Source organism: Camelus bactrianus, chromosome 21 (assembly GCF_048773025.1).
Source record: "Camelus bactrianus isolate YW-2024 breed Bactrian camel chromosome 21, ASM4877302v1, whole genome shotgun sequence".
NCBI lineage: Eukaryota > Metazoa > Chordata > Mammalia > Artiodactyla > Camelidae > Camelus > Camelus bactrianus.
Window position 1 is genome coordinate 9,360,084 of NC_133559.1, and position 26,174 is coordinate 9,386,257.

At 41.0% G+C, this 26,174-nt stretch overlaps 1 protein-coding gene across 1 annotated transcript; it reads left to right on the plus strand.

Annotated features, from left to right (window-relative positions):
* Positions 1-1,088: 1,088 nt before the first annotated feature.
* LOC105070505 (CD48 antigen) lies at positions 1,089-26,174 on the plus strand. Its single transcript, XM_074349625.1, has 7 exons — positions 1,089-1,159; positions 13,143-13,221; positions 13,845-14,207; positions 19,570-19,869; positions 21,757-21,867; positions 22,204-22,349; positions 24,405-26,174. The coding sequence occupies exons 3-7, from the start codon at positions 14,093-14,095 to the stop codon at positions 24,513-24,515; spliced, it is 783 nt and encodes a 260-aa protein (XP_074205726.1). The 5' UTR covers positions 1,089-1,159; positions 13,143-13,221; positions 13,845-14,092; the 3' UTR covers positions 24,516-26,174.

The following is a 26,174-nucleotide window of genomic DNA, read 5'->3' on the forward strand; positions in this document are numbered from 1 at the left end:
CTCATACTTGTTAGAATGGCTGTTGTCCAAAGGACAGGATACAATAAGTATTAGTGAAGCTGTGGAGAAAAGGGAACCCTTGTGGACTATTAGTGAGGATGTAAACTGGTGCAACCACTACGGAAAACAGGAAAGAGTTTCCTCAAAAAATTTTAAAATAAAACTACCATGTGATCCAGCAATTCCACTTCTGGGTATATATCTGAAGGAAATGAAATCAGGATCTCAAAGACATATTTGTCTCCCCATTCCATGTTCATTTCAGTCGAAACATGGAAACTCCTGAGTGTCTATCGATGATGAATGGATAAAGAAAATGTGAGAGATACATATGCAATTCTGCCATAAAAAGAAGGAAGTTTTGCCTTTTGTGACAACAGGAATGGACCTTGAGCATCATATGTTGGGTGAAATAAGTCAGAGGAAGGCAAATAGTCTATGCCCTCATTTACATGCAGGATCCAGAAAAACTGAACTTGTAGAAATAGAGTAGAATGGTCATTGCCAGGGCTGAGGAATGGGGGAGATGGAGACATGTTGGTCAAAAAGTCCGAACTTAGCAGGGATATGAGTAAGTTCTGGGAAATCTAGTGCACAGCTTGGTGACTACAATGAACAGTAAGAACTGCATTCTACACTTGAAACTTGTCAAGAGACTAGATCCTAAATGTTATCATCAGACACACACAAACAGTTACTACTTGAAGGGATAGAGATGTTAACTATCCTCATTGTGGTAATCATTTTGCAGATTATTCATGTATCAAACCATCATTTTGTCCCCCTTAAACTACGTATATGTTGATAATACCTCATGAAAGCTGGAAAAAATAGAATGTTTATGATGGTTCGCTTTGCGAGGTGTGATTTTTATCCTTCTGTACAACTTTGTTTTCCAAATTTTATATAATCAGCATGGATTATTCTTATCAGAAAAAAACACACATTTTAAAAACCTTGTATGTCCTTTGGCTCATCAGGCAAGGAGAGACTCTGGTGTGTGCTGAGAGGATTTGAGAGGAGAGCGCGTGCTGGGAGGGGCAGGGGCGGGGCAGAGGAGGAGCCCGGGTCTAAGGCTGTCACTGGGCAGTCATGGATTCCTTATGCTGCAGCTGGTCCCACATTCAGAGCTTGGTGCTCCAAATCAGCCTCATTCTCGGTGAGTAACAGGACAGGTGGGGCAGTTTCTGGGACGGTGTGGTGGGAGGCTGAGGAGTCAGGTGTGAGGGAGACAAGTGGGCAGCTGGGGCTTGCATGGTATCAGCTTCCTGATTCCTCAAGTTTCTTTAAGGGTTGAGGGAGAGGAGAGAGGGACAAGGGCCCTTCTGGGATGCCTGCAAGATCCTCAGGACAGAAAAATCCTCATCAAAACTTTACTTCAAAAGGCAGTTATTTACCTGGCTTTGCTGGGCTGCTGCTGCTGACATTCCGACCAATGTCTCATCTTCCAGCTTCCTGTTTGGCAGAATGATCTCCATAATCTCAGGCCCTTTTGTCTGTCCCTACCCATCCCCCAGCCTGTTTCCTTCCTCTGTACCCAGGCTGAAGAGGGCAGATGGGGTGAGTGAGGGGCCAGGACAGCCTCCCATCACCCCATCGTTCAGGGACAGCTGAGCTGTGGCATCAACTTCAGAGGTGGGGGAGGCGGGGGAATCGGGACCCCAGTCTCTCATCTGCTGGTGACCTTTACGTGTGGTTACAGGCTGTTTCTAACTCTTCATGGGGGCTGGGGGTAATGCTGCAGATGTTGCCCTGTGTGTGACTTGTGGGCTGGCCCCTTTCCTACTTAAAACTTTTTCACAGTGGAAAGAGGGGCTGAGCTCTGCAGTCAGACCCACACCCACGGGGACACAAATTCTGGTTCTGCAACATTTCAGCCATGAAATCTTGGGCAAAAGTATATATCCCCTGGGACAAGTGGCTTTACCTTCCTGAGCTTCAACTTCCTCACCTGTAAACCGGATGGAGTAACACCTAACTGAAGGAGCTGTTTGGGAGATTAAGTGAAACCGAGTACATTCTGATCAGCGTCTGGCACAGGGACACAGATTACTCATGTATGTAGTGTTATGTTTTCTATCTTGATGAAAGATTTGCAAATAGACACTGTAAAAGACAAAAAATGGTATTGTTTCCTTGTTTCATAATTGAGTTTTAAACAGTTTAAAAACGGAGGTGGTTTTCCTCTGGGAATCAAGGGGACTGTGGTAACACAGAGATGGAATGCTCCCCTGAGCTCCCTGCTCCCTCCGCCTCCTACACATGGTAAACACTGTAGGAGCCTTTAAAAAAAACCGGTTTCCCCATACAAATCAATAAGAGAAATACTACCACCATCATTGATAACTGAGCAGAGGGTATGAACAGGTGAAGCATAAAAAATAGGTAAGATAAATAAAAAGAAAAGATTGTCATCTTCACAAATAAACAAACAAATGCAAATTAAGAAGACTAGATATCATGCTTTGCCTATCAAATTAACACAGTTTTTTTTTTCTCTTTAACGAGAATACTCTGATGGTAATGGGCAGTGTGACAGTCGCTCTCATATATTATGGGAAGCTTTTTATATGAGTAAAAAGCTTATTGGTAGTTCATTCGATGTGTCAGAAACATTTAAACATTTAAAATGTTTATAATTTTTCCTTGGTAATTCCACTTCTGGGATTTACCCAAAGGCAAAAACCTTCATGCAGAAGAATATTATGCACAAAGATACTCCTTTTGGTCTAATAATGAAAAAATTAGAACCCAAAAAGAGGGTAAATTACATAAGGACAAATTACAACACAAAGGTGGTGACAATGACTGCTATAGGTCAGCAATGTTGGCTGGACACGTGGGAAGACGAAGAGGACTTGGTTAGAAGGAAAAACAGGAATAAATAACGTGTTAAGCGGCTACCATACGCCAGATCTATACTAGGACTACTATGCACATTGTCTCATTTCAGCCTCACAAGTCACACCTGACAAGTTTCCCATAGGGCTTCCTAATGAGGCAGGAAGGGTCAACGCAATGGAAGCCCCCCTGCTAAGCACCAAGCACTGTGACATATGTTGGGAATGTGCTTTACACATAAGCCCCATTAGGTTGGTGACGCTATCCTCATTTTGCACTTGAGAAAACCAAGGCTCAGAGAAGTCAATCGACCTGCCTGAGATCTCAGAACTAAGAAGTATCACTAGGATTAACAGCTCCGGGACCACGTCCTGTCTTAGGCTGCAGAGAGGTGGATGCAAGCTGCACTCACTGCGACAACTGTCTTAACCCTCCCCACCACTCCCGCACACACAACTCTGACCTCTTCGTTACTCTCCTCTCACTACTTCTGGCTCTCTGTTCCTACCCCAGCCTCTAGGAAGATTAATGTATTTGCATTTCTTAATAGGGAAGCAGCTGCTCTTTTTCTGCTCATCTCTATTTGAATTATTTTTCCATTTTCTACTCAACAATGGTAGCACTGTTTCCTGCAGGGCTGTGGGGCCAGCGAGCAGTTCAGGGAGACCCAGTGGGTTTTTTTTTTTTTTTTTTTTCTTGAGACGTAGTTACATCTAGGCTGGCTCTTCTGTGCTCTCAGAGCACTTCCACTGTCTGCTGTTGTGCCATTTGTCAACATCCTCAGAGAGCTGTGTAGGTGGCAGGGTGAGGGGTACACAGGAAGCCACCTCTGCCTCTAACAGCCCTCAGTTTGTGTGCTCTTGACTGCTGAACAACCACTGAGGGCCGGAAGTCCCTCATACAGGATGTAGCTGTTCCTACCTTGCCCAAGCAGGCATCAGTCGTGTGAATTCTCAGCAGACTGAGAGCAACCATAACCAAGGTGCATGGAGTCCTACATGACAGGGGAGGGCAGGGAGCTGGGTGGGTCCCAGTGGCTCTAACCAAGACATTCTTTCCATTCCTTAAACAGTGACAAAACAAAAACTCTTTCCTGTAAATGCATCTTGGATGAAAGCAAGTGCTGGGTTCATGATTAATTCATTTTCATTAACAGTTGAAGTTGACTGAGCTAGTGAATGCTTGTCCTTTATTTAAAATAATTTTAAGACATTTAAAGAATATTGCATCATACCATCATATTTAACTTCAGTTCCTTAAAAATTTGCAAAGGCAAAATGTTATGAATATATATTTATTTGCATGTGTCCTCAAAGCAGGACACAGGATGTGCTGATACAGGAGAGAGCGAAATGACCTTAGTTACATGGCTCTTACCCAGCCTTTCAGCCATTATTAGATTTGGTCCTTTTCCTGCATGTTCTGATGGGTTCTGGAAGTGCACTAGGAAGAGAATTAGAAATCAGAAACCTCGATCTTGTAAGGCTGGTGGTACCAATTTCCCTCTAGTGGGTTTTCTCAATTTCTTTGTAAATTGTGACTTTATCTCCTTGTTCATAGTAAAGAATATTTTCTGTAGCCTGAGAGAAACAGCTTAATAAATTCCTTTAAATATGAGAGAGAGAGAGAGAAACCAAAAACCAAAAACAAAACAAAATAAAACAAAACAAAAACAAACCCAAAAAAACCAAAACCCAAAAAACAACCCAGGAGTCAGGCAGCTCATGAACACACAAGAATTTAGCTCCAGCTTCACAGCTGTGTGACTCTCCTGCAGCTCTCTCCATCAAAGGATTCATCTCTGGAAACTCCCTCATTCCTACCTTTTCCTGAACTCTGTAATGATTTGTTTCCCTGTTCCAAAAACCAAACATTGCTTTGTGGTAACAGACTGTCTCCTGCTCTCGAGTGTTTTGTCTGAAAGAGAACGAAGCCCTTGAATCACTGCCAGCAGCACACAAGCATGATCTAGTGTCTCCTATCTTTCAAAAATCCTCCCTTGAAAACCTAAATACCCAAAAGTGGAAATTGAGAAGCAGGAACTAATCACACATACGAAGGAAATTAAACAAACAAACGAAACTATTTTGCATTAACTGTATACAAATATATTGAAAACCGTGATGAAATAGATAATTTTCTAGAAAAATGTAATCTACCAATACTGAGTCCAGAAGAGAAAGAAAATCTAAACACATCAATTACCTGCTATGGAAACACACTCCTGTGTTTCTCCTCTGCTCTCGCACTGCCCCCACACTACTTCTGACACTGGACATATGAGTTCTTTTCCCCACACCATCAATTTTGTCATTTTCCAGATACCAGCTGAGGGTCCTACAATTTAACTCAGTTTTAACACCCTCTACCTGCTGCTTGTGTGAGATCCCACAGGTTAAATGTCCTGTCCCTTATTCTCTCCCCACATCAGACACTAGTCAAAAGGCCAGGTTGTTAGCTGTGCTTTTGACAGACTGGTTCTAAGTCAGAGATTTCCATTACCTTCTTGTCAGGTTTGATTAATTCGCTAGAGCAATTCACAGAACAATGGGAAATCATTTTACTTTATTATAAAAAGATGTAACTCATGAACAGCCAGATGTACAAGATGCACAGGGCAAGATATGTGGGAAGGGACACAGAGTTTACCTGCCCTCTCCAGGTGCGCCACCCTCCTAGCACCTGCTTCACCAGCTCGGAAGATCCACCCCAGTCCTTTTGGGTTTTTATAGAGATGTCATTATGTAGGCAGAATGATTAAATCATTGACTTTGGTGATTAAGCTCCGTCTCTAGTGCTTCTCACCTGTCAGGATGACAGTGTGTGGGACTGGAAGTTCCAACCTGCTAACAGGATTGGTTCCTCTGGCAACCTGATCCTAAGGAGCTTTGCAAAAGTCATGTCATGAACATAAATTCAGCTGTGGTATAAAGGGGCTTGTTATGAGCAAGATACCCATTTCACTTTTATTCCTCTGGAGCTATATCAGAGCTAGAGCAATAAATGAAAGCAGGAAGTGAATTGCAAAGATTTTAGGAGCTATATCCCAGGAGTAGTGGACAAAGACCAAATATATAAAAGTATATATACACACACACACACCACACACACATACACATATACACACACACACACATACACACACACACACATACACATATACACACACTGTAATAACACATTACTTTGTTTTAAAAGCAGAGTCAATTGTCTCAGACCTACTCTTTAAAAAAGTAACTGGCACAGGTAGTTTCATAGCTTAATTCTAACCAATGTTTATGAACTGGATGATTCTACCATCACCACTGTAATTTAACTGTGTTAGGCATCCTAGCTGATAAAGCTGATAAAACCAGCTTGATTTAACACTTCATGAAGTAGGCATTCTCCATTCCCAAGAGTCTGGAGAACTGCAAAATAGGGTGGGCAGAAGGAAGCTTTCATAGGATAAAGAGTAAGAAACATGGAAAGGAAAAATAGAAAATGAATAAGGAACAAGAAAATAAGCATAGAGCCTACAGCTGGCCTGGTGTTTGGGGACTGGCTGACTGGATATTGCAATTTCTGGTCATATGGTACATTTATAAGAAAACAAAGGTTAGCTAAGTTTCAATTTGCTGACATGGCATCCCAGGCAGGAATGGCTCAATCTTGGGCCTAGAAATTTATTTCAACAGACCAGAGAAACAAATGAGGTATAAAAATTTCAAAGAAGAGGGTTATATTATCATTACTTACAAATGATTTAGTTTTTTACTTGAAAAATCCAAAAAGATCCATAGGAAAATTATTACAAATAATAGGAGAACTCAGGAAAAGAGTTGTATACTGAATTAATACAAAGAAATAAATGAACATGTTACATAATACTAATAACTGGGAAGACATGACAGAAAAATAAAATACTTATGTATAAACTTAATAAGAGATGTGTAAGAGATATGTGACAAAGAATTTAAAATGCCATTGAAGAATACAAAATAATTCCTGAACAAATAAAAAATAGCATATTCTCCAATAGGAAAATTAAATTGTAAAGAAATCAGTTATCCTGAAGTTAATCTATAGATTACATGTGATCCTAGTTTTAAAAAATTTACCAACAAAGTTTTAAAAACAAAATACAGGTAAGCAGATTCCTTATATGGAAAAATATGAGGCAAGAATATCCAAAAACATTCTGAAAAATAAGCATAATTGTGGAATAGATCCACCAGACATTAAAACATACCACAAAACTACAGTTATCAAAACAGCAGAGCATCAGCACATTAATAGAAATAGAAAGCCCAAAAGAGACACAATAAATTATTTTGAGACAACTGGCTAGCCATCAGGGAAAAAAAGGTTATATTTGTACCACATGCCTTATACCAAAATAAATTCCACAAGGACCAAAGATTTAAATGCACCTGGAAATTTCCACTTGGAATTGGATAATAGTGATAGTTTCACAACACTGTGAATATACTTAAGACACTGAATTAAATGATCAAAATTTTAAATTTTGTGTTATGTATATTTTACCACAATAAAAAATATATCACACACAAAAAGAATTAAATAAAAAAAAGGGATAATTTATTTAATAACCAAGAGTGAGAACGGCTTAAGTATGACAAAGACAGGCACATAAACAATCAAAAACCTCTGTAAGTAGAAATGTTGATAGATTTGACAATATGAAAATAAAAATTTCCTCATGGCAAAAAGGATTACACACAGAAAAAATGTCACAAATTGGGAAAAATAGTATAACTTGTATATTAAAAGGCAAAAAAGGAAAAGTACTTAAATGTTCATCAGTTGGAAAAAAAAGAGGATCAATAACAATTTAATACATTCTATGAAGCCAGTGCTACCCTGATACCAAAACCAGACAAAGATACCACAAGAAAACAACAGACCAATGAATGATGAATACAGATGCAAAATCCACAATAAAATGCTAGCAAATTGAATCCAAAAGCACATTTAAAAGATTACACACCATTACAAATGGGATTAATCCCAGGAACTCAACTGTGGTTTAACAGAAGAAAATCAGACAGTGTAACACATCATATTGATGGAATAAAGGAAAAAAAAAACAGGATCATCTTAATAGATGCAGGAATGGCATTTGATTTAACACTCTTTCATGATAAAAACTCTCAGTAAACTAGGAATAGAAGGAAACTTCCCTAACTTCCTAACTTGACAAAGGGCATTTATGAAAAGCCCACAGTGAAGATCATGTTCCATGGTCAAAGACTGAAAGCTTTTCCTTGAAGATCATGAACAAGAAAAAGGATGTTTGCTTTCACCAGTGCTATTCAACATTGTATAAGAAATCCTGGCCAGAGCAATTAGTCAAGAAAAAGAAATGAAAAGCATTCAAATTGGAAAGAAAGAAATAAAATTATATCTATTTGCAGATGACATGATTCTATCTATAGACAATCCTATAGAATCCACACACATGCAAACTATTAGAGGTAATAAATTCAACAAAGTTGTGAGGTAAAAAAACAATACACAAAAATCTATCATGTTTCTATATGCCAGCAATGAAAAAAATCTGAAATGGAAATTAAGAAATCAGCTCCACTTATGATAGCATTGGAAAAAAATATATAGCAATAAATTTAGCGAAGAAGGTGAAAGACTTGTATGCTGAAAACTACAAAATACTGCTGACATAAATTAAAAAATCACTAATGAATGAAAGACATCCCATGTTCATGGGATATAAGACAATACTGTTAAGATGGCAATACTCCCCTAATAAATCTATAGAGTCAATTCAATCCCTATCAAAATTCCAATAACCTTTTTTTTTTTCAGAAATATAAAAGCTGATCCTCAAATTCATATGGAGGACTCACATTTCCCAATTTTAAAACTTGCTACAAAACTATAGTAATCAAAACAGTATGGTGATGGCATAAGGATAGATATATAGACCAGTGGATTAGCATTGAGAGTCCAGAAATAAACCCAAACATCTATTGCCAAATGATCTTCAATGAGGATGTCAATGTCATTCAGTGAGGGGAAAGAATACCCTTTTCAACAAATGGTGCTGGGATAACTGCAAAAGTATGAAGTTGGATCCCTACTGATGTCATATACAAAAATGAACTCAAAATGGGTCAACAATCCATTGAAACTATAAAACTATTAGAAGAAACATAAAAGTAAATCTTCATGACCTCAGATTTGGCAAAGGATTCTTAGATTTGACATCAAAAGCATGAACAACAAAAGAAAAACGGATAAATTGAACTTCATCAAAATTAAAAACTTTTGTGCATCAAAATATATTATTGAAAATATGAAAAGACATCCTGCAGAATAGGAGAAAATGTTTGCAAAATCATATGTCTGATAAGGGTCCAGTATCCAGAATATATAAAGAACTCTCACAGATCAACAACAAAAAGATAAACAAAACAATTTTTTCATGGGCAAAGGGTTTGAATAGACATTTCTCTAAAGAAGATATACAATTGGCCAACAAGTACATGAAATGATGTTCAACATCACTGGCCACTAAGGAAATGCAAATCAAAACCACAATGACATCAGCCAAATATAAGTGATCTAGGTTCTCTGCATTTTTGTTATGATTTTTTTACTTTAGCCATTCTGGTAGCTGTGTAATGATATCACATTATAGTTTTAATTTGCATTTCCCCAAATGCTATTGGTGTTGCAAATATTTTAATGTGTTTCTCTGCCATATGTATATCTTGTTTGGTGAAATGTTTCTTCATATCTTTTGCCCATGATTGATTTTTTACTGTTGAGTTTTGATTGTCTATTGTATACTTTTAGTTCTTTGCCAGTTATACGCTTCTAAACAATATCTCCAAAACTTGTAGATTTTTTTTATACTCTAAATATGGTAATCACAGAGTAAAAGTTCTTCAATTTTGAAAAAAAGCACGATGAGTTACTACTTCACACCTATTAGGATGGCTTTAATAGAAAAAAAAAAAAGGAAAATAAGAACTACTAGTGAATATGTGGATAAATAGGACCCCATGCATATTGCTGTTGGGAAGGTAAAGTGGTGTAGCCACTGTAGAAAACAGGCAGTTCCTCAAAAAATTAAATTACCGTATGACCCGGAAATCCCGCTCCTAGGCATATATCCAAGAGAAAATAAACTATGTGTCCACACAGAAATTTGTACACAGATATTCGTAACAGCATTATTCATAGTAGCTAAAAGGTATAAACAACCCAAATATCCATCAGTGAATGAAGGGATAAACAAATTGTGGTATACACGTACAATGGAATATTCAGTCATAAAAAGGGACAAAATACTAGTACATACTACAGCTTGGATGAACGTTGACAACATTATGTTAAGTAAATGGAGGCAGACACAAAAGGTTACATACTGTATGATTACTTTTATGTGATATATCCAGATCAGGCAGAAAGTGGATTAGTGGTTACCAGGGGCTGGGAGAGCGGGAAGAGAGAGTGATCACTTAATGGGTACAAAATATTTTTTGGGGATGATGAAAATGTCTAGAAAGAGGTAGCAGTTGCACAACGTTGGGAATACATGAATTATACACTTTATAGTGTAATTGTATGAGAATTCCACCTCAATTAAAAAAAAAAAAGACATGCACCTGAGAGTATGCTGGTACAATTCTTGAAATGCAACGAAAAAGAACAAAAACTTCAAAAGTTTCCAAAGGGAAAATACTTTGAAAGGAAAAATAACCAAATTTCTCATCTACAACACTGGAAGCTTGATGGCGGTGAAAAAATATCTATACTCTACTTAAAGGAACAGATAGCAATCCACAAATCCTTACTATTCAGCCTCAGTGTCCCTTACTAGCAGGGTGAGAGAAGACATTAGCACTTAAGTAAGGATCCAGAGAATATATCACTCACAGAGCCTATTTGAGGAAAATCCTCAAAAAAGTTGTCTGTCAAACAAGAAGTTAGTCCTAAGAGTAAGGAAAGATAAAGAATACGCACTTGGTAAGCACAGAACCGCACAACAGTTGTAATTAAACCACAGTGGATGACGGTAATGCGACTGGAATTTGTGAATAAGGATTCTTGAATAAAGGAGTCATATTGTCAGAGAAAATGTAATAAATGTCTGGAAATAGAACACTTGACTATGTCAGCAAGACCTCCAAGTTGGAAGGATGTTGCAGAGAGAAGCATAAGATATTAGAAAGCTGTGCAGTGAGCAGAGAATGTGGGCTAGAAATGTTCTGCATTTTCATTCTACTTGAGGTGGTGGTGAGCAAAGAGGAATAAAGGGCAGGATAAGTATTATATGAATATTTTAATATAATAGTGGAAAAATAGGTATATTAAGAAGGTAAGTACTAATGGACTGAGAAGCACTGAAGAATTGTGGAAGTGTAAGAAGAAAAAGAAAAGAAAGGAAGGAAGTCTGACTTTACCTCTCAGCAGCACTGCCCCAGTTGTCCACCCCAACTTCTTGAAACACTTTCCTTCTTTGGCTTTTCTGACCCTGCACTCACCTGGTTTTCCCCACTGGCTGCTCCTTCTCCACCTCTCTCAAAGGACCTGAACACTCTGGTGGTCAGTGCTATGCCCTATTTTCTTCCCTAGCTATCATGTCTCCCTGGGTGATTTTAGCTAATCTCATGGCTTTAAGTAGCATGGCTGTGCTGAAGGCCACATTTCTAGTCTTGACATCTCCCCTGGGCTTCAGACCCAAACCTTATGGCCTAATTAACATATGTTCTTGGAAGCCGACGTGAATGTGTCTAAAATGGAATTCTTATGCTATGCCTACCTCACCCCAAACCTGCACCTACCCAGGTGTTAATGACAATTACAGCTCAATAAATGTGACCCCATCTGCCCAGATGCTTAAGCCAAAAATCTAGAAGTCATTTTTGACTCTTCCTTCTCTCTGACATCCAGTCCACCAGCAATCTCTATTATTTTACCTCCCAGTTTTTTCTGAATCTCCCCATTTCTTCTTATCCCCTATCACCATCTTTTCTCACTTAGCCTTTTGCAAAAGCCTCTGAATTGGAGTCCCTTTTCTTCCTCTTGCCCTCCTACAAACCATTCTGCAAACACTATATATTCTAAAATGATCAATGAAAATGTAAATCCCATGGTATTACTTGGGTAAAAACTATCTGGCAACTTCCTGTTGCATTTGGACTTCATTCAAACCCCCTACTCACCCTATAAAGTCTTTCTTGCCTCAGTCTTCTGTCTTAAGATCTCTTCTTCACTCCCTCTGCTCCAGCCACATCTCTTCGTTCAGTCCCACCTGTAGGTCAAGATCACTTCTGCACCGGAAACTTTGCACATGCTCTTTTTGCTGCCTGAAATAATTCATCCCATGCTGTCATGATTCAGGACTCAACTGTCACATCTTCTTAGTAGGCTTTCTTGATGAACACCCACACCTCACACTTCCATCAAACCACCGGTATTCTATCACATTATTTTAAGTCTCCATCACACTTCTTGGTTACAAACAACAGAAATCAACTGACTGATTAAATATTTATTTATTTTTATATTCTATTTATTTATTTGTTTTTTAATTGAAGTGTAGTCAGTTATAATGTGTCAATTTCTGGTGTACAGCATAATGTCCCAGTCATGCATGTATATAAATATATTTGTTTTCATATTCTTTTTCATTAAAGTTTATTATAAGATACTGAATATAGCTCCCTATGCTATGCAGAAGAAATCTGTTTTTTAGCTATTTTTATATGCAGTGGTTAACCTTTGCAAATCTCAAACTCCCAAAAGGAGAGCAGTGGCCCAAAGACCTTTGAGGGGTCCAAGTGACCAGTCTTTGAGATGACTCATCCAGGAGCCACACCTTAAGTTGTGCCACCAGAGCTGGTCCAGGAGAAGCAAGTCTATCACTCCTGATACAGACACCACAGCTTACATCCCAACGCCACTGTCTCTGGACCGTTCCCTGCCCCAGATCTGCTGCCACAATTGCCTCAGGTGACGAGGTGGCTGCTGCCATTGTTGACAGCACAGATGCAGTAGTCCTCCTCTCTTCATGTCACTAGCTTCTGTTTGAAATTCTGGGTAGGTGCATCTGATTGGAGGAGCCCAGGTTATGTGCCGTCTCAGCTGCAAAGGCAGCTGGGAGGGTATCTAGCATCTTGGATGGGCTTTGCATCATAAGGTAGAAAATTCCATGAATAAGACAAGGAAGTTCAGATACCAAGCAACAGATAGGAAAGCTGTGCCACATCTTTTTATTTTTTATAGCACTTACAACTGCCTGAAGTCACTTGTTTTCCCTGCTTTTTTAGAAGTCTGCCTCACTAGAATGGAAGTTCCATGAAAGCAGAGACCTGATCTGCTTGTTCACCATCTCCAGCAACCTCAAGGGTACTAGCTCATCAAACATTTATTGACTGAGGGCTGGCTGAGCACCCAAAGGGGTAAAAATTTGTATCAAATAAGTAGTTTCAAGAAAGAAAGAAGAATTATATGTCAAACCATGAGGTGGTCCTATAATACTAGGACTGGCCAGTGATATATGGATTTGTTAATTTTAGGGGGTTATTGGTAACTCAATTAAGAGCAATTTCAGAGGAATGATGGCCAGAAACCATAAGGCAGTGGGTTGAGGAAGACATAGTGGTAGCAGAGAAAGCTGAAATGATTTTCTTCTGGTGTATACAAACAAAGAGGGGGAAGTTGTACTACCATTTATAAACTTCAGTATTTTCAGATTCTATTTCCTAGAATTAGACCAAGGGGCATACTGAGTACAAGCTGCCAGGAAATGAAACAGCACGAGCATGGGAGGGTGACAGACATGTGCCTGAATCAAAACTGTCAGCTTCTAGGCAAGACCAATGCCTAAGCACGTTACCTCTGCAGCTTTGTTCCCATGTCTGTAGAAGTGGATACTTCTCTTTTCATAAATGTAAAATTATTGTGATGTGAAACAGACAGTAGATCAACAGCATAACGTTTGCTCTACTTCTTCTTTCCCCTAATCTTAGCTCTTCCTTCATCAGGTTCCCAGACTGTCAAAGACCCCAGCTCCTCCTGCACATCGAAAAGGACTGTGGGGGGATCTGTCCAGCTGCAGCTGAACTCTGCTTTGTATCCTAACATCCGAGAGATTGAGTGGAAGTGGGATTCTGAGGATGATAAACCACAGCTGCTGGTGTCCTGGAAGCCTGATGCCTCCAGTCCTGATTGGTATGAATTTGAAGAAAAATACAAGCACAGATTCAGCCTAACAAGGATGGCTTCCTTGAGCATCAGAAATCTCACGATGGAAATGAGTGGACTATATATAGCGAACATCAAATTCCGCTCAGGAAAATCCCAGGAAGAAGCCTTTAGACTCTGTTTATATGGTAAGGTGTGGGACCATGCCCCAACCATATTTTCCAACAACCAGTTTATCTAAAGTAAATTAGCCTAAAATCAGATGTTTAACACCTGCCCCCCCCTTTTCAGGAGTTTATAATATCTCTTTGGATGCCCTAAAAATAAAACTAAATTTTAAAAATTACATCTTAGAAAAAACTAGATAAATTTCTTAACTTCCTGGGCCCTCTTCCAAATCCCACCCCCAACTCTAGGGACCCACGCACAGCTGGTGGAGGGAAGGTCCAGGATACTGTGTGGGCTCCAAGGCTCATGAGAGACAACCCATGGAAGTCTTAAAGCAGGGTGATCACTTTACAGCCTCTCCCAGGAGCATAAAATTATAGAGGCTCACCCAAAAGTATAAAAAAAAGAACTTTCAATTATAAAATACTGCAAAGTTAATTATTAGAAATATACAATTATATCCAAAATGTCCTTAATTCATTGGTTCAAAACTGATTTAAAAATTCCTGAGTGACAAAAAAAAAAGTTGGCAAAACTGAAACAACAAAGCTGGACATCAAAAAACATGAAGAAAAGACACTTAAGCAGGAGTCGAGTGTTAGAACTAATCATCAGGTAAAATGCTTTTAAATCAGTTGACCTGAAGTCCAGCTAGAGAGAGCTCAGGACAAAGCTCTGTCCTAGACACAAGTCAGAGATCCAGAAAAGCCAGCCTCTGCCCCCTGAAGCTCCCAAGCCAACGAGGAGCTCAACACCCTCCCTGGGGAAGCGGAGAGCTCAGGGCAGACAGTGCGGTGGGGAAAGCAGGAAAAAAGGGAGGAGAGGGAACTCAGCCTAGGGGTATCCAACCTGTCAGAGCTCTCCCCATCGGTCCTCTTTGCCTCCACCCTCCGTCCCCTCTGCTTGGGTTATCCCAGCAACCTCCTAACTGGCTTTCCTTCCTCTGGTCCATTCTCTTTCCCAAATTATCCTCCATACAGCTGATATTTTGATGTTTTTAGGCTGGAATTCTCTTCCTGTTATTCCCCTGCTTAAAACCAGACAATGCTCTGGGTCTCCATCCCCCATAGGATAAACGGCACTCAGGAAAAGAAGTTTAACCCTGCACACAGGATCTGGTCCTTGGCTGTCTCCTCAGGCTCGTTTCCCGATGCTTTCCTCCATGTGCCATGCTCCAAACTTTCTACCCTTCTCCTCGCCACCAGGCCCTCTCCTTCTTGACATATGCTGGTGGCTCTTTGGAGAGTATCCATCTCCCACACATTCCCTGAACCACCAGCACCTTCCCTGCACACCTCACCTAGTGGGAGCAGGGGAGGGGTGAAAGACTCCAACAGAGGGAATTGAAAAGCTTTATAAGAAGAGGCTGGGTTGACTGGGTTGACTCCCCAAGCTGGGGTTTCCGGTCGGCGAAGGATGGAGAAACACATCAGTGGCCTCCCTGGTCTCCAGCTTCTGATTCCTCAGCTTGTCTCTCTCTCCTCCTAGGCTGATAAATTCCTGGCAGAGCTATCTGAGCAACATCATACGGGTATAGTCTCATCCTGTCTCTTTTGGCAGCAAGAAATGGAAGCTTATTCAAATAGGTCAATAAAGAGTGTTTTCACGGTAAAGATGCATAGGTCTCTAGGAGGAAGAGCAATAAAGGAGTTCCTTTTGTGCTCATGGGAACTGGAAAGCTGATGGGCTTTTGTCTTCTGTCTGGCAGGGATCGTGTACTCTCTCACCTTTGCTTTCAGTGTCTCTCTCCCTTTCCCGTCGCCTTTTTTCTCCTGGGCTTCTCCACGTGGTAGGGAATATGGCCTTGTGCAGCTGTGGGTTCCATTCAAGCAGACAGCAAAGGGAGTTTCCTGGCTCACTCCACCCAGGGAATTTCTAAGGAAAGGCACTTAGTGGTTGGGTGTGGGTTATAACGTCACCCTTAGACGGGTCACTGGCCAGGAAAATAGCATATTATAATTGTTAAGCCCTGGGACCTGCGTCCTCCGTTGGAACCAGGGTCAGGGTGCTTTGACTAACATGTCAGTACCACAAGGTTGGAGCAAAAGAGGAGTTGTTAGAAAAAGTAAAGGTGCTATTAGCTGGCTTCCCTTTGTCTCGCCTTCCATTTTCTGGCATTTTCTGGCAGCCCACCAGGGCCCATGTTACTCTCCCAGCAACACCTGCTCGCACCCCATCACCTGTACAGATAAGCGCTCATCTCATCATCAGACAGCCTCCATCCATTGTCCCAGCCATGTTTCTAGCCAGGCACATTGCGCCTCAGATACAGCCCCCACCCTCTCTCTCCATTACCTCGTGGCTTTCAGAGCTGCTATGTCCTAAGAAAAGGCTTTTCTGATCCGTATTAAATGGATATTTCCAACTGAAAGTTCTTCTTCCTAATTCTTTTATGGATCGAGTTTCTCTCTGTCTTGCTCTACAGTTATTTGTGTGGGCTACTCTCCACTTGAGAGCAGGGCTCATGCCCAACTCTTCTTGGCATCTGCCTAGTGTTCTGTACAGCTCCCAGGAGGCATTCAGGAAGTAATTTCCAACCAAATAGATGTAAGCAATTTTTAAAGGATATCTACAGAAACACATCTAATTCTTCTAGGATTTTTATTATTCAAGTCTGATTAATATTCCTTCACCTACTGAAAAGAGCATAATAAAAGTTCAGAAGAACCACATGCTGAGTGAATACATGCCTCAGGGCATGTACTTCCTAAATGCCTGTCTGTGCTTCATGACGCTTTGTAATAGTCATCCCACTTGGTTTTATATTTCAGTTATTATCTGTTCATTAAATCAGATCTTTTAAAGAAGTGACCTAAAAATGTCATTTTCAGTGAGTCTTGGGAAGGGCCCACAAATCTGCATTTTTAACAACTGCCCCAGATCAAGGGGGCAGATCAACTATAACCACTGGTAAATCCAGCCCAATGTCTGATTTTTATAAATAAAGTTTTATTGGAACACAGCCATACCCATTCTTTTACATGTTGCATTTGGCTGCTTTCTTCTTCTCATGGCAAAGTGGTGTAGTTGTGACAGAGACCATATGGCCAGTGAAACCTAAAGTATTTCTATCTGACCCTTAACTCTTTTGCTTACCCCTGCCCTAGATGATTCTACCGACACAGCTAATCCATGTAACTTTACAGGGTTACAGTGAGGATTAGATGAGTTTATGTAAAGCCCTTGGAGCTTTGCCTGGGAATAGATACCTTCTCAATAAATGCCAGGTGTGTTTTTCTGTTCATCTGCTAATAGAGTAAATTATACTAATAAATATCATAATTATATTATCCTTGCATTCCTATAATAAACCCAGCTTGATCATGATGTATTGTGTGATTATATTTGTGAATATTTAATTTAGGAATTTTAAAATTCTTTATTTGTAACTGACATTAGTCCTTAGATTTGTATAATTGTATTGTGTCTTGTTTTGGTTTTGGTATTCTTGTCTGATGTGAGTATTAAGTTAAACTGTCCTTTCAGAATGACCTCAGAAACATTTCACCTTTCTAAGCTCTGGAACAGTGTATATAACACAGGAATTGTCTTTTCCTTGACCATTTGGTAGCACTCACTCTAAAGCCATATGCACTCTGTGACCTTATAAGGACAGATCTTTTCCACCTTCCTCATTTCTTCTAAGAACTATGGGTGTATTCAGGTTTGCTGCCACTTATTAATAGGATTTTGATCATTTACATTTTCCTAGAAAAGCATCTTTTCATTTACCTTTTCAAATTTATTGATATGTAGCTGTATATTATGTTTTCTTACAATTAGTAATATATCCTCTTACCTGTAGTTATGCCAAATTATTTATTCCTAAAGACATTTACTCACAGCTTTAATTTTTTAGTAAGATACCAATATTTTTTCTTTTGACTGGTCTTTTAAAAAAATCAACTTTAATTTTGCTGAACAAATCTTTTTTATTGTTATCTATGCACACAAGTTAGGAATATGTTTGACTGAAATTAACATTGAACTTGATTTTTAAAGGCTTAAGCAAACAGGGAATTATTTTTCTCACATAATAAGAAGTGAAGAGATAACTTTTGCTGGGATCCACCTATCTGCTCAGCACTGTCCCTGGGGACAGAGGCTCACTCCATCTTTCTGCTCTGCATCCTTGGCACAAGCTTTTTCCTCATGCTTGTTGCCTCTTGGTCCAAGATGGCTGTTGCTTCAGACATCGTTCCAAGATAAAAATAGTAAAAGAGAGAAAGACACGGGGAAGAATCTTTCTTGTTTTGAGGCTTTCTCTTTTCAGGAGTGAGGATCTTTCCTCTCACCCAGAAGAGTTCCCCTACTTTATTGGTCAGAACCAATGCAGTTGTACAAAAGACTAAAATTGAAGAGTAAGCTTTCTAGATTCATAATAGTCAAGACAGTGAGGGAGGTGGGACTGAGTGCGGAATGAGCGTCCTATGAGATTGGCCACCTGGCCATTAATGTCTGTTTTTACCTATAGTTTATCCTGTCTTCTAGTCTATTTAGGCCTATCTGCCATTGGAAGGTCATCCATGGAGTAACAGTGAACTTGACTTACACATTTCCAAACCATGTTGTTAGGTCCATATTTATTTAACATATTTCTACTTGGCCCACTTAATGTTTTTTATCTCAAATTTTATTTGAGACTCTTGCCACACCGTGACTCTTGCCACACCTGCAATCGTTTTGTTGGCCTTTTCCTCATCTATTGTTTTTAATCTTTCTGTGTCATTAGGTGATGTAACATACATCTGGCTTTGCTTAATCTGGGTCTTGCTTTTAATGGAGGATATAATGCATTCAAATGTATTTTTTACGTGTAAGGACCTATTCCAGACATTTTATTTAATGTTTTTTATTTATACTTTTTCTTATTTTTTTCTTGCCTTTTGCTTGATTAATACAGTTTTCTTTGATCCAAATTTCTCTACTAGCTTGGAAATTATACAACGTTGTACATTTATCCCACTGGTTATTAAACTTATATCTTTACTTCAACATTTAATCAATATATTTTTCATTCTCTGAACAAAACAAGAGGATTAACATGTTTTTCCACTGTATTCTCAACCCTTCTCATATTTTCTTTACTATATATACAATAATATATACGACTAGCATATATATTAATATCACATATACACCTAATTATCATATATATCATGATAATTTAGTTATCTAGACTTAACTTAGCATAGAAGGGACTCAACTGTCTACCCCAGTGCTGGGAATCAGAACCTTTTAGGCCGGGGGGGAATAGGTTCCTTCCCCAGACCTATAGTTAGAAACTTCCCACAACTGCATCATGTAGCTGAGAGCGGTGATCTACTTGGCTGGGCCTCCAGTCCTGAACCTCAGTTTCTCTTTTGTCCCCTCTTACCCTAGAGCCCATCCCTGACCCCCAGATCCAGATTCATTCATCATCCAACACATCAGGCTGGTGCAACATCAGTCTAGAGTGTGAGATCCCAGGAAGCACAGAGAACCTGACAGTGACCTGGCTGAGCCAGGGCCTCCCCAGGGAGCTGGAGCAGAGAGGGCCACTGGGGCCAGCCCCCAGCTCCAGGAATCTAAGCCTGAGTGTGCCTCTGAGCCACTTCAATGGTCACCTCACCTGTGTGGTCAGCAACCCGGTGGATGAGAAGAACACAAGCTTACACCTGGAGGACATCTGTCCGTGGAAGGGTGAGTGTGATCTGCTGGGAAGGGTTATGAAAATGAGCTGGCAGAGAATCGGGGAGGGCAAGACTGGGAGGACTCAGGGAAAATGGTGGGACGAGGAACATTTTAAGGCAGTTTATATGATGCAACTAAAAAGTCCCCACCTCAGTGAATGACCACACGCTCATGATAGCCTTCAAACCTGCAAGTCCAAAAACTGGACCAATATATGGAGACTAACACATCACCCAGGACATCAGTGTGGGACTGGCACGTGGACACCCCTTTTCAGCATGGAGGATCCTGGGATGCTGAGTTAGACATCAGACCCAAGCAGGGAAGGAGAAGGATCTGAGGAGTAAGGACTGAGGAACCTCAGGGCACCCTGCTCGCAGCCCTGGAGTGCTTCTGTCCCCTAGACTCGGGCCCCCTCCCCTAGTCCCTGGAGAGCTGGAATTGCACAGTGGGTTTAGGTTGATAGATGCCTGTCTTTTGCTGCATACCAGACTTGCCCTTTCAAAAAATGGTTACATGAACCATGAGTACATGAACCACAGCTCAACCCTCTTCTGAGCAGCGTGAGCACCTGCGGTCACTACGACCAGTTACCACACTACCCCTATCAGCCTAGTGGGTTGCCTCACTGCATAAAGGGACTACACAGGGTAGTTTAGGGGGTGGGAGTCTTTATAAAGGAGCCTCAGGCCCAGGTGTCATCAAATACAAATGCTTCTTCTTTCCGTAGGAGTACAGAGCAGGAACAACTGATGTAATAAAGCAGGTTTAATTACCAGTTGAGTTGCCCCATGCCATCAACGCCCTCCTGACCTCTGCTTGCTCACTGGGGGCTCTCATCTGAACAGTCTCTTCCTTCTCATTTCCTTACTTACTCAGTATTCACCCCACACACTCGGATTGAGTGCCTGCTAGTTGCTGGTGGGGGGAAAGCTCAGTGAAAAATAAGATAAGCCCCTGCCCTCAAGGAACTTACAGTGCAGTGAGGGCTTCACAGTACACTGGCTATGTGATCCCGGACAAGTTAATTTCTGTAGGCTTTCAATGATATAGATAATAATTGTATCTATTTCACAGGGCTGTTGTGAGAATTAAAAGAAATAATCCACATAACCCTATCAGTGCAGTTTATGACAAGTAATGTGTCAGCAATTATTAGAAAATAGTTCAGAAAAGAGGAGGATAAATTTCTAAATATAAAACCAGAAGTTAAATGCTAAAGTTGGGAAAAATACAAAGCTTATGGTTCAAGCACAAAGAAAAGAAGGAAGGAAGGAAGGGAGGGATGGGCAGAGAGAGAGAAAAAAACAAAGAAAGAGTAAGAAAGAAAGAGAGGGAAAGAAAGAAGAAAAGGGAAAGAAAGAAAGGAGGGAAAGAAAGAAAGGAGGGAAAGAAAGAAAGGAAGAGAGAGAGAGAGACAAAGGTGAGTAACTGCTGCTAGAGTTGGGAAAGGCACCACAGAGAAGGGATGGGCCTTGAAGGATGAATAAGAGTTTTCTTGTGGCATTGTGCAAAAGACATTCCAAACAGAGAGAAGAACATACCCTGAGATCTGGTGACCCCAGAGTCTTTTACCCCTTCTCCCTCTTAGAATATATTTTTCTTCTGGGAGTCTGAGAGGAGAAAAGAGGCAGACTGAGGGGATGAACATTGGCACATGCAGCTAATGGGTGCCTCTGAGGTTCCTGTGCAGAGATGGAACAGAAAGCCTGGTAGAAGAAACATTAAGGTGGTAGTGGCTAGTGTGTAGAGAGACTAGAAAGGAGGAAACCTCAGGGCTGCATCAAGGATGTACACTTGGGATACAGGCCCTGAGCCAGGGTAGTCCCACCTCCTCCCTGTTGCCTACCCAACAAGCCTGACTGAGGCAGATCTGACACCAGTCTTTGACTCCAGGTTCTTTTCAGAGCAAATGGCTTTGGAGAGGCATCCTTCCCACAGTTCTGATGGTGATCCTCGGGGCTGGAGTGTGGATCTGGATGAGGAAGAAGATGGAGACTAGGAGAGGCAGGTGCTGGGTAGACCCTAAGGGGAGCCCTGGGATGGGGGGGCCCTAGGGATGGGAGTGGATGGAGGAGACTCCAGGGAGGGGGGCAGGACAATGAGCAGATAGAGGCTCATTGACCTCTCCTGTGAACCATTCCTGGTAGAAGGCTGAGGTAGAGCAATGCTGGGGGCAGGAGCAGCATACATGCCCAGAAAGGAAGGGGGGTGGATGGCAGGGACAGGACAGGGTCTGGGGCCTGATCTAATGACTCAGAGGGCAATGGCTGCCCTTCCACAAGGGCTGATGAGGGGTCACCTCAATTCCATACATGCTCCTTGAACATGTGCTGCATACAGGCGAGTCCACTCTCCTGCCAGTAGTGCCAGCCTCTGCAGCTGCTCCTCAGGCCCTTCCCACAGAGGAATCTGCTGACCTGCAGACTGGTGAGGCCAACAGCCACGACCCTTTCTATGAAGAGAGCAGCCTCCTGAGACACCCTAAGGTGGGTTTATGGGAATCAGATCAGGTTGACTGACATATGCTCAGAGGCAGTGAGTCCTGGGAAGCCCAGAGTATTCTGTTCTCTGTTAGGCTCTGGGTCCAATCCTTGCTTTGGACAATATGGAGGTTGTGCTGGGTGCTCACAACATCCTGGGAGCTGAGGTGCAAAGGGAGGACACCACTGATGGGGAGCATGCCTCACTTACACGTCCACAACCTCATCAGATCCCCACTGCCACCCAAGGAGGAGGGATGGCAGAGCAGAAGAGGCAAAAGTGTAAATGACTGGGTTTCTGGTAGATCCTGCCATCTATATAAGACTCAAGGAAGTGTAAGTAAGCCACACTAACAGGGCTTGGATACAGGGCAGGAGCATCAGGAAAGGCTCCTTTTCCCCTCTCCCCTACCTGGAGTCCCTCTCCCTCCTACCTTCTTGAGGTCCTGCCATTAATACCATTTCTTTCGGTAAAGCTTTTTTTTTTTTTTTTCCCCCACTGATGAGATGCCCCTGGGAGAGTATCTCATGTGGCTATTGGCCCTTAGTTGGAAATAGGTGCTATGGTCTCAGATGGGATGATTTGACCAAGGGGAAGATCTGGAGACAGGACTGGCAGGAGGAGGAGAGGACACTTAAGGGACTTCAGTGGTTCTGAAACTGAGCTTGCATCAGAAACCCCTGAAGGGCTTGGTGAAATTAAGGTTGCTGGGCCCACTCCTGGGGTTTTTGACCCAGTGATACTTCTGGTCCTACCCTTTGAGAGCTTCTAGGCTAAAAAAGAGGAGAAGCAAGTAGAGCCGCTGTCAGGATGCCTAGGAGTAGCCAGTAGCCAAGTCCTTTCCTCTCCCATCCTTTGACTTCTCTGATGAAGGAACAAAACACCAGGACCTGGTTCAGTCCCAACAGGTTATAGTGAGGGAAAGTGGGACACTAAGGAAACACTTGGACTTATCAGAGAACCATAACAAACACAAGACAGAATGGGGTGTCCTCACCCCCAGCCCAGTGTTCTGTGCACTGTCCTAACTGCCTCAGTGCCTGCCACATTGTGACTTCCCATGTCAGTCCCTCTGAGTTATGTCTCTATATAACCTGGACCTCAGAGGACTCAGGAAATAGGTCGTTGTGATCCAACCCCTAGTATTCTGACCAGAGAAGTGCAGGAGGGGAGCAATGTGTGGCTTTGGGATAGAGAAACAGATCAGGCCACATCTGACCCAGAAGCTCAGGCCTGTCCTGAAGCCCCTGCCACCTCAGTCCTTGCCCTTGGGGAGTTCCTAGTCTGATGGAGAAAATAAATTTCCTTCACAGAGACAGGGAGCTAAGTGCAGAAGAGAGATGGGATGGCATGAAGAAGAAGCTGGAGAAAAGGGTGTAGGACCCAGCTCTGACACTGACTTCTTGATCAACCCTAGAAAATTACTTTCCTCCCAAAGTCTCAGCTTTTTCTTTTAGAAAATGGGGATTACAGTAATAGTACCTTACACTTTCCTGATGCTTTTCAGTTTTTCAAAGCACCTTTGCAATGATATCAGTCAAGGTGATTCACAAATGTGTTTAACAAACATTTGTTGAGTGTCTGCTGTGTTCCCTCTGGGCTACAGAAGTCAACAAAACAAGAAAAATCCTTGTTAGAATATACATTCTAGGTTGAGGGAGGGGAGGATGACAAATCAATGAGTGAAATATGTGGTGCTAGGTGATGATGAATGCCAGGGGAAAATGAAGCAGCAAAGGGAGGTGGGGGAGGGGGAGGGCGTGATTTTAACCAAGAAGAGAGAGACCCTGAAAGAGATGAGGCAGTGAGCAAAGTTGGGGGGGGGTCTTGGAGTGGGGAGAGAAAGGTAGCATCCTGAGTAGAAGACAGAGCAAGTGCAGATTCTGCAGTGCTCAAGGAGAGGTCTGTGCTGAAGCTATAGTTTGGGGAGTTTTCAGGACTGAGTGCCAGAATTAAATGGTTAAGGACAAGAAGCTCATGAAGAGATGTAGTTTGACTGACTCTTCCACCTAATGCTTAGAAATTGATGAGACCATGCCTAAACTCTGCTTGAATTGTAGAAAGACACGGAGAAGGGCACCTGCCACTCACTTAGCCCTGAGTGTCCTTTGGCCATCTACACTGTCTATGAGAAGATCAGGACAAGCCCAGAGCTCCAGGAGGATGCTTAGACCACGAAGACACTGGGGTATTGAGGGGCCTTGGCAAGATCTGCCCCATCCTACCCTTTACCCCTGGGTCCCCAAATATCCCTCCTTAAGGTGGAGCTGGGACTAGAGCCCAGGTCCTTCTGATCAATCTCACTGAGACAGCAGAGCAGCATGAACTGCTCCCCTGGGCTCCCCACCAAAATTTTCTCACATCACAGATTTTGGGTGGTGACTCTGCTACTTAAATATCCAAATATGAGAAACAAACCCTTCAGCCTTCAGCCACACTTCTGGCTGTGACCCACTTAACCCCATTAGGGAACACTCGTGGTCAGGCAGGACCTGCTTAGGGGACGATCAGAGGAGACAGATGGTTTCCTATGACAGGGAGGGTCCTGGGCCCCTGAGAAGGATGGGCCTTGGGTGGATGCCCCTCAGGATCTCACCACCCAGCTCACTACCCATGAATAGAGAGAAGAATGGCCCTTGACTGTGGAAAAAGCAAAAAGCTGGCAGATACAAAGTTCAGGGCCAGCTGTGCTGTTGAGTGGAGTGGTGGAAAGGGAAGGAAATAATTTTTTTGAGCTCCATTACCTCCTAGACTTCATTCTAGGCACTGGAAATGTACTATCTCATGTTCTTAAAATTCAAGTAATTCACAGACTCTTGTTTTTATTACATAATATGTGTATGCAGCACAAAAGTAAAAAGACATGTCTTGTTGAAATGATGTTGGATCATTTTGTTGCTATTAAGATGGGATCTTATTCCCATTATATATTTTAACCCATTGATTAAAATAATACATACAAAACATATATTAAGTCAAGTTACTAAATTTCTGTACTCTTTGAACAGTATTTCACTGGGTCCCTTTTAATTTGAGGGTAAATAAAAATATTAAAAACAAGCAATTATAATTTTTGTTTCCTGCTTTTTTATTTTTATGCCTCACTTCTTTCTCTTGACTAACTGAATTGACTAATACTCCTAAAACCATGTTAAATAATAGTGATGATAAACAATATCCTTGTATTGTTTCTCACTTTAATATAAATGCTTCTAGCATTTCTCCATTAGGCATGATTTTTTTTTGGTTATGATATATTTGTTGTATCATGTTAAGAAAATATGCATTTATTCTTATTTTATCAAGAGTTTTACCAAGAATAAAATGTTAAATTTTATTGTTTCTCTTTTATCATTTGTGAAGATATCATATGGTTTTCTTTTTTATCTATTAATAATATGTTAATAGATATCTTAATATTGAACCATCCTTGCATTATTGGAATAAATCCTAGCTGATGTATTATTCTTTTAATGTGCTAGTGTTTGATAATATTTTTATTTGGGATTTCTGCGTCATTATTTATAAATGAAATTCTCCTATACTTTTTTTTTTTATGCTTTACTTGGTCAATTTGGTATTTGTGTCATGCTTATTAAAGATCCCTTTTATCCTCATTTCTCATAATAATTCAATTAAAATTTGCTTTATAGTAAAAAAAATTCCTCTTAAGAAAATAATTGTCATTACTCAGTGTTGATTAAATTTTTATTATGTTATTTAAAGATGTATCAACATGAAACCATGTATTTATGTCTTATGCTATAGCTTTTATATTATAAACCAAAAATTATATAAAGTAACTGAAAATAAAGCAGTAAAACAATGAA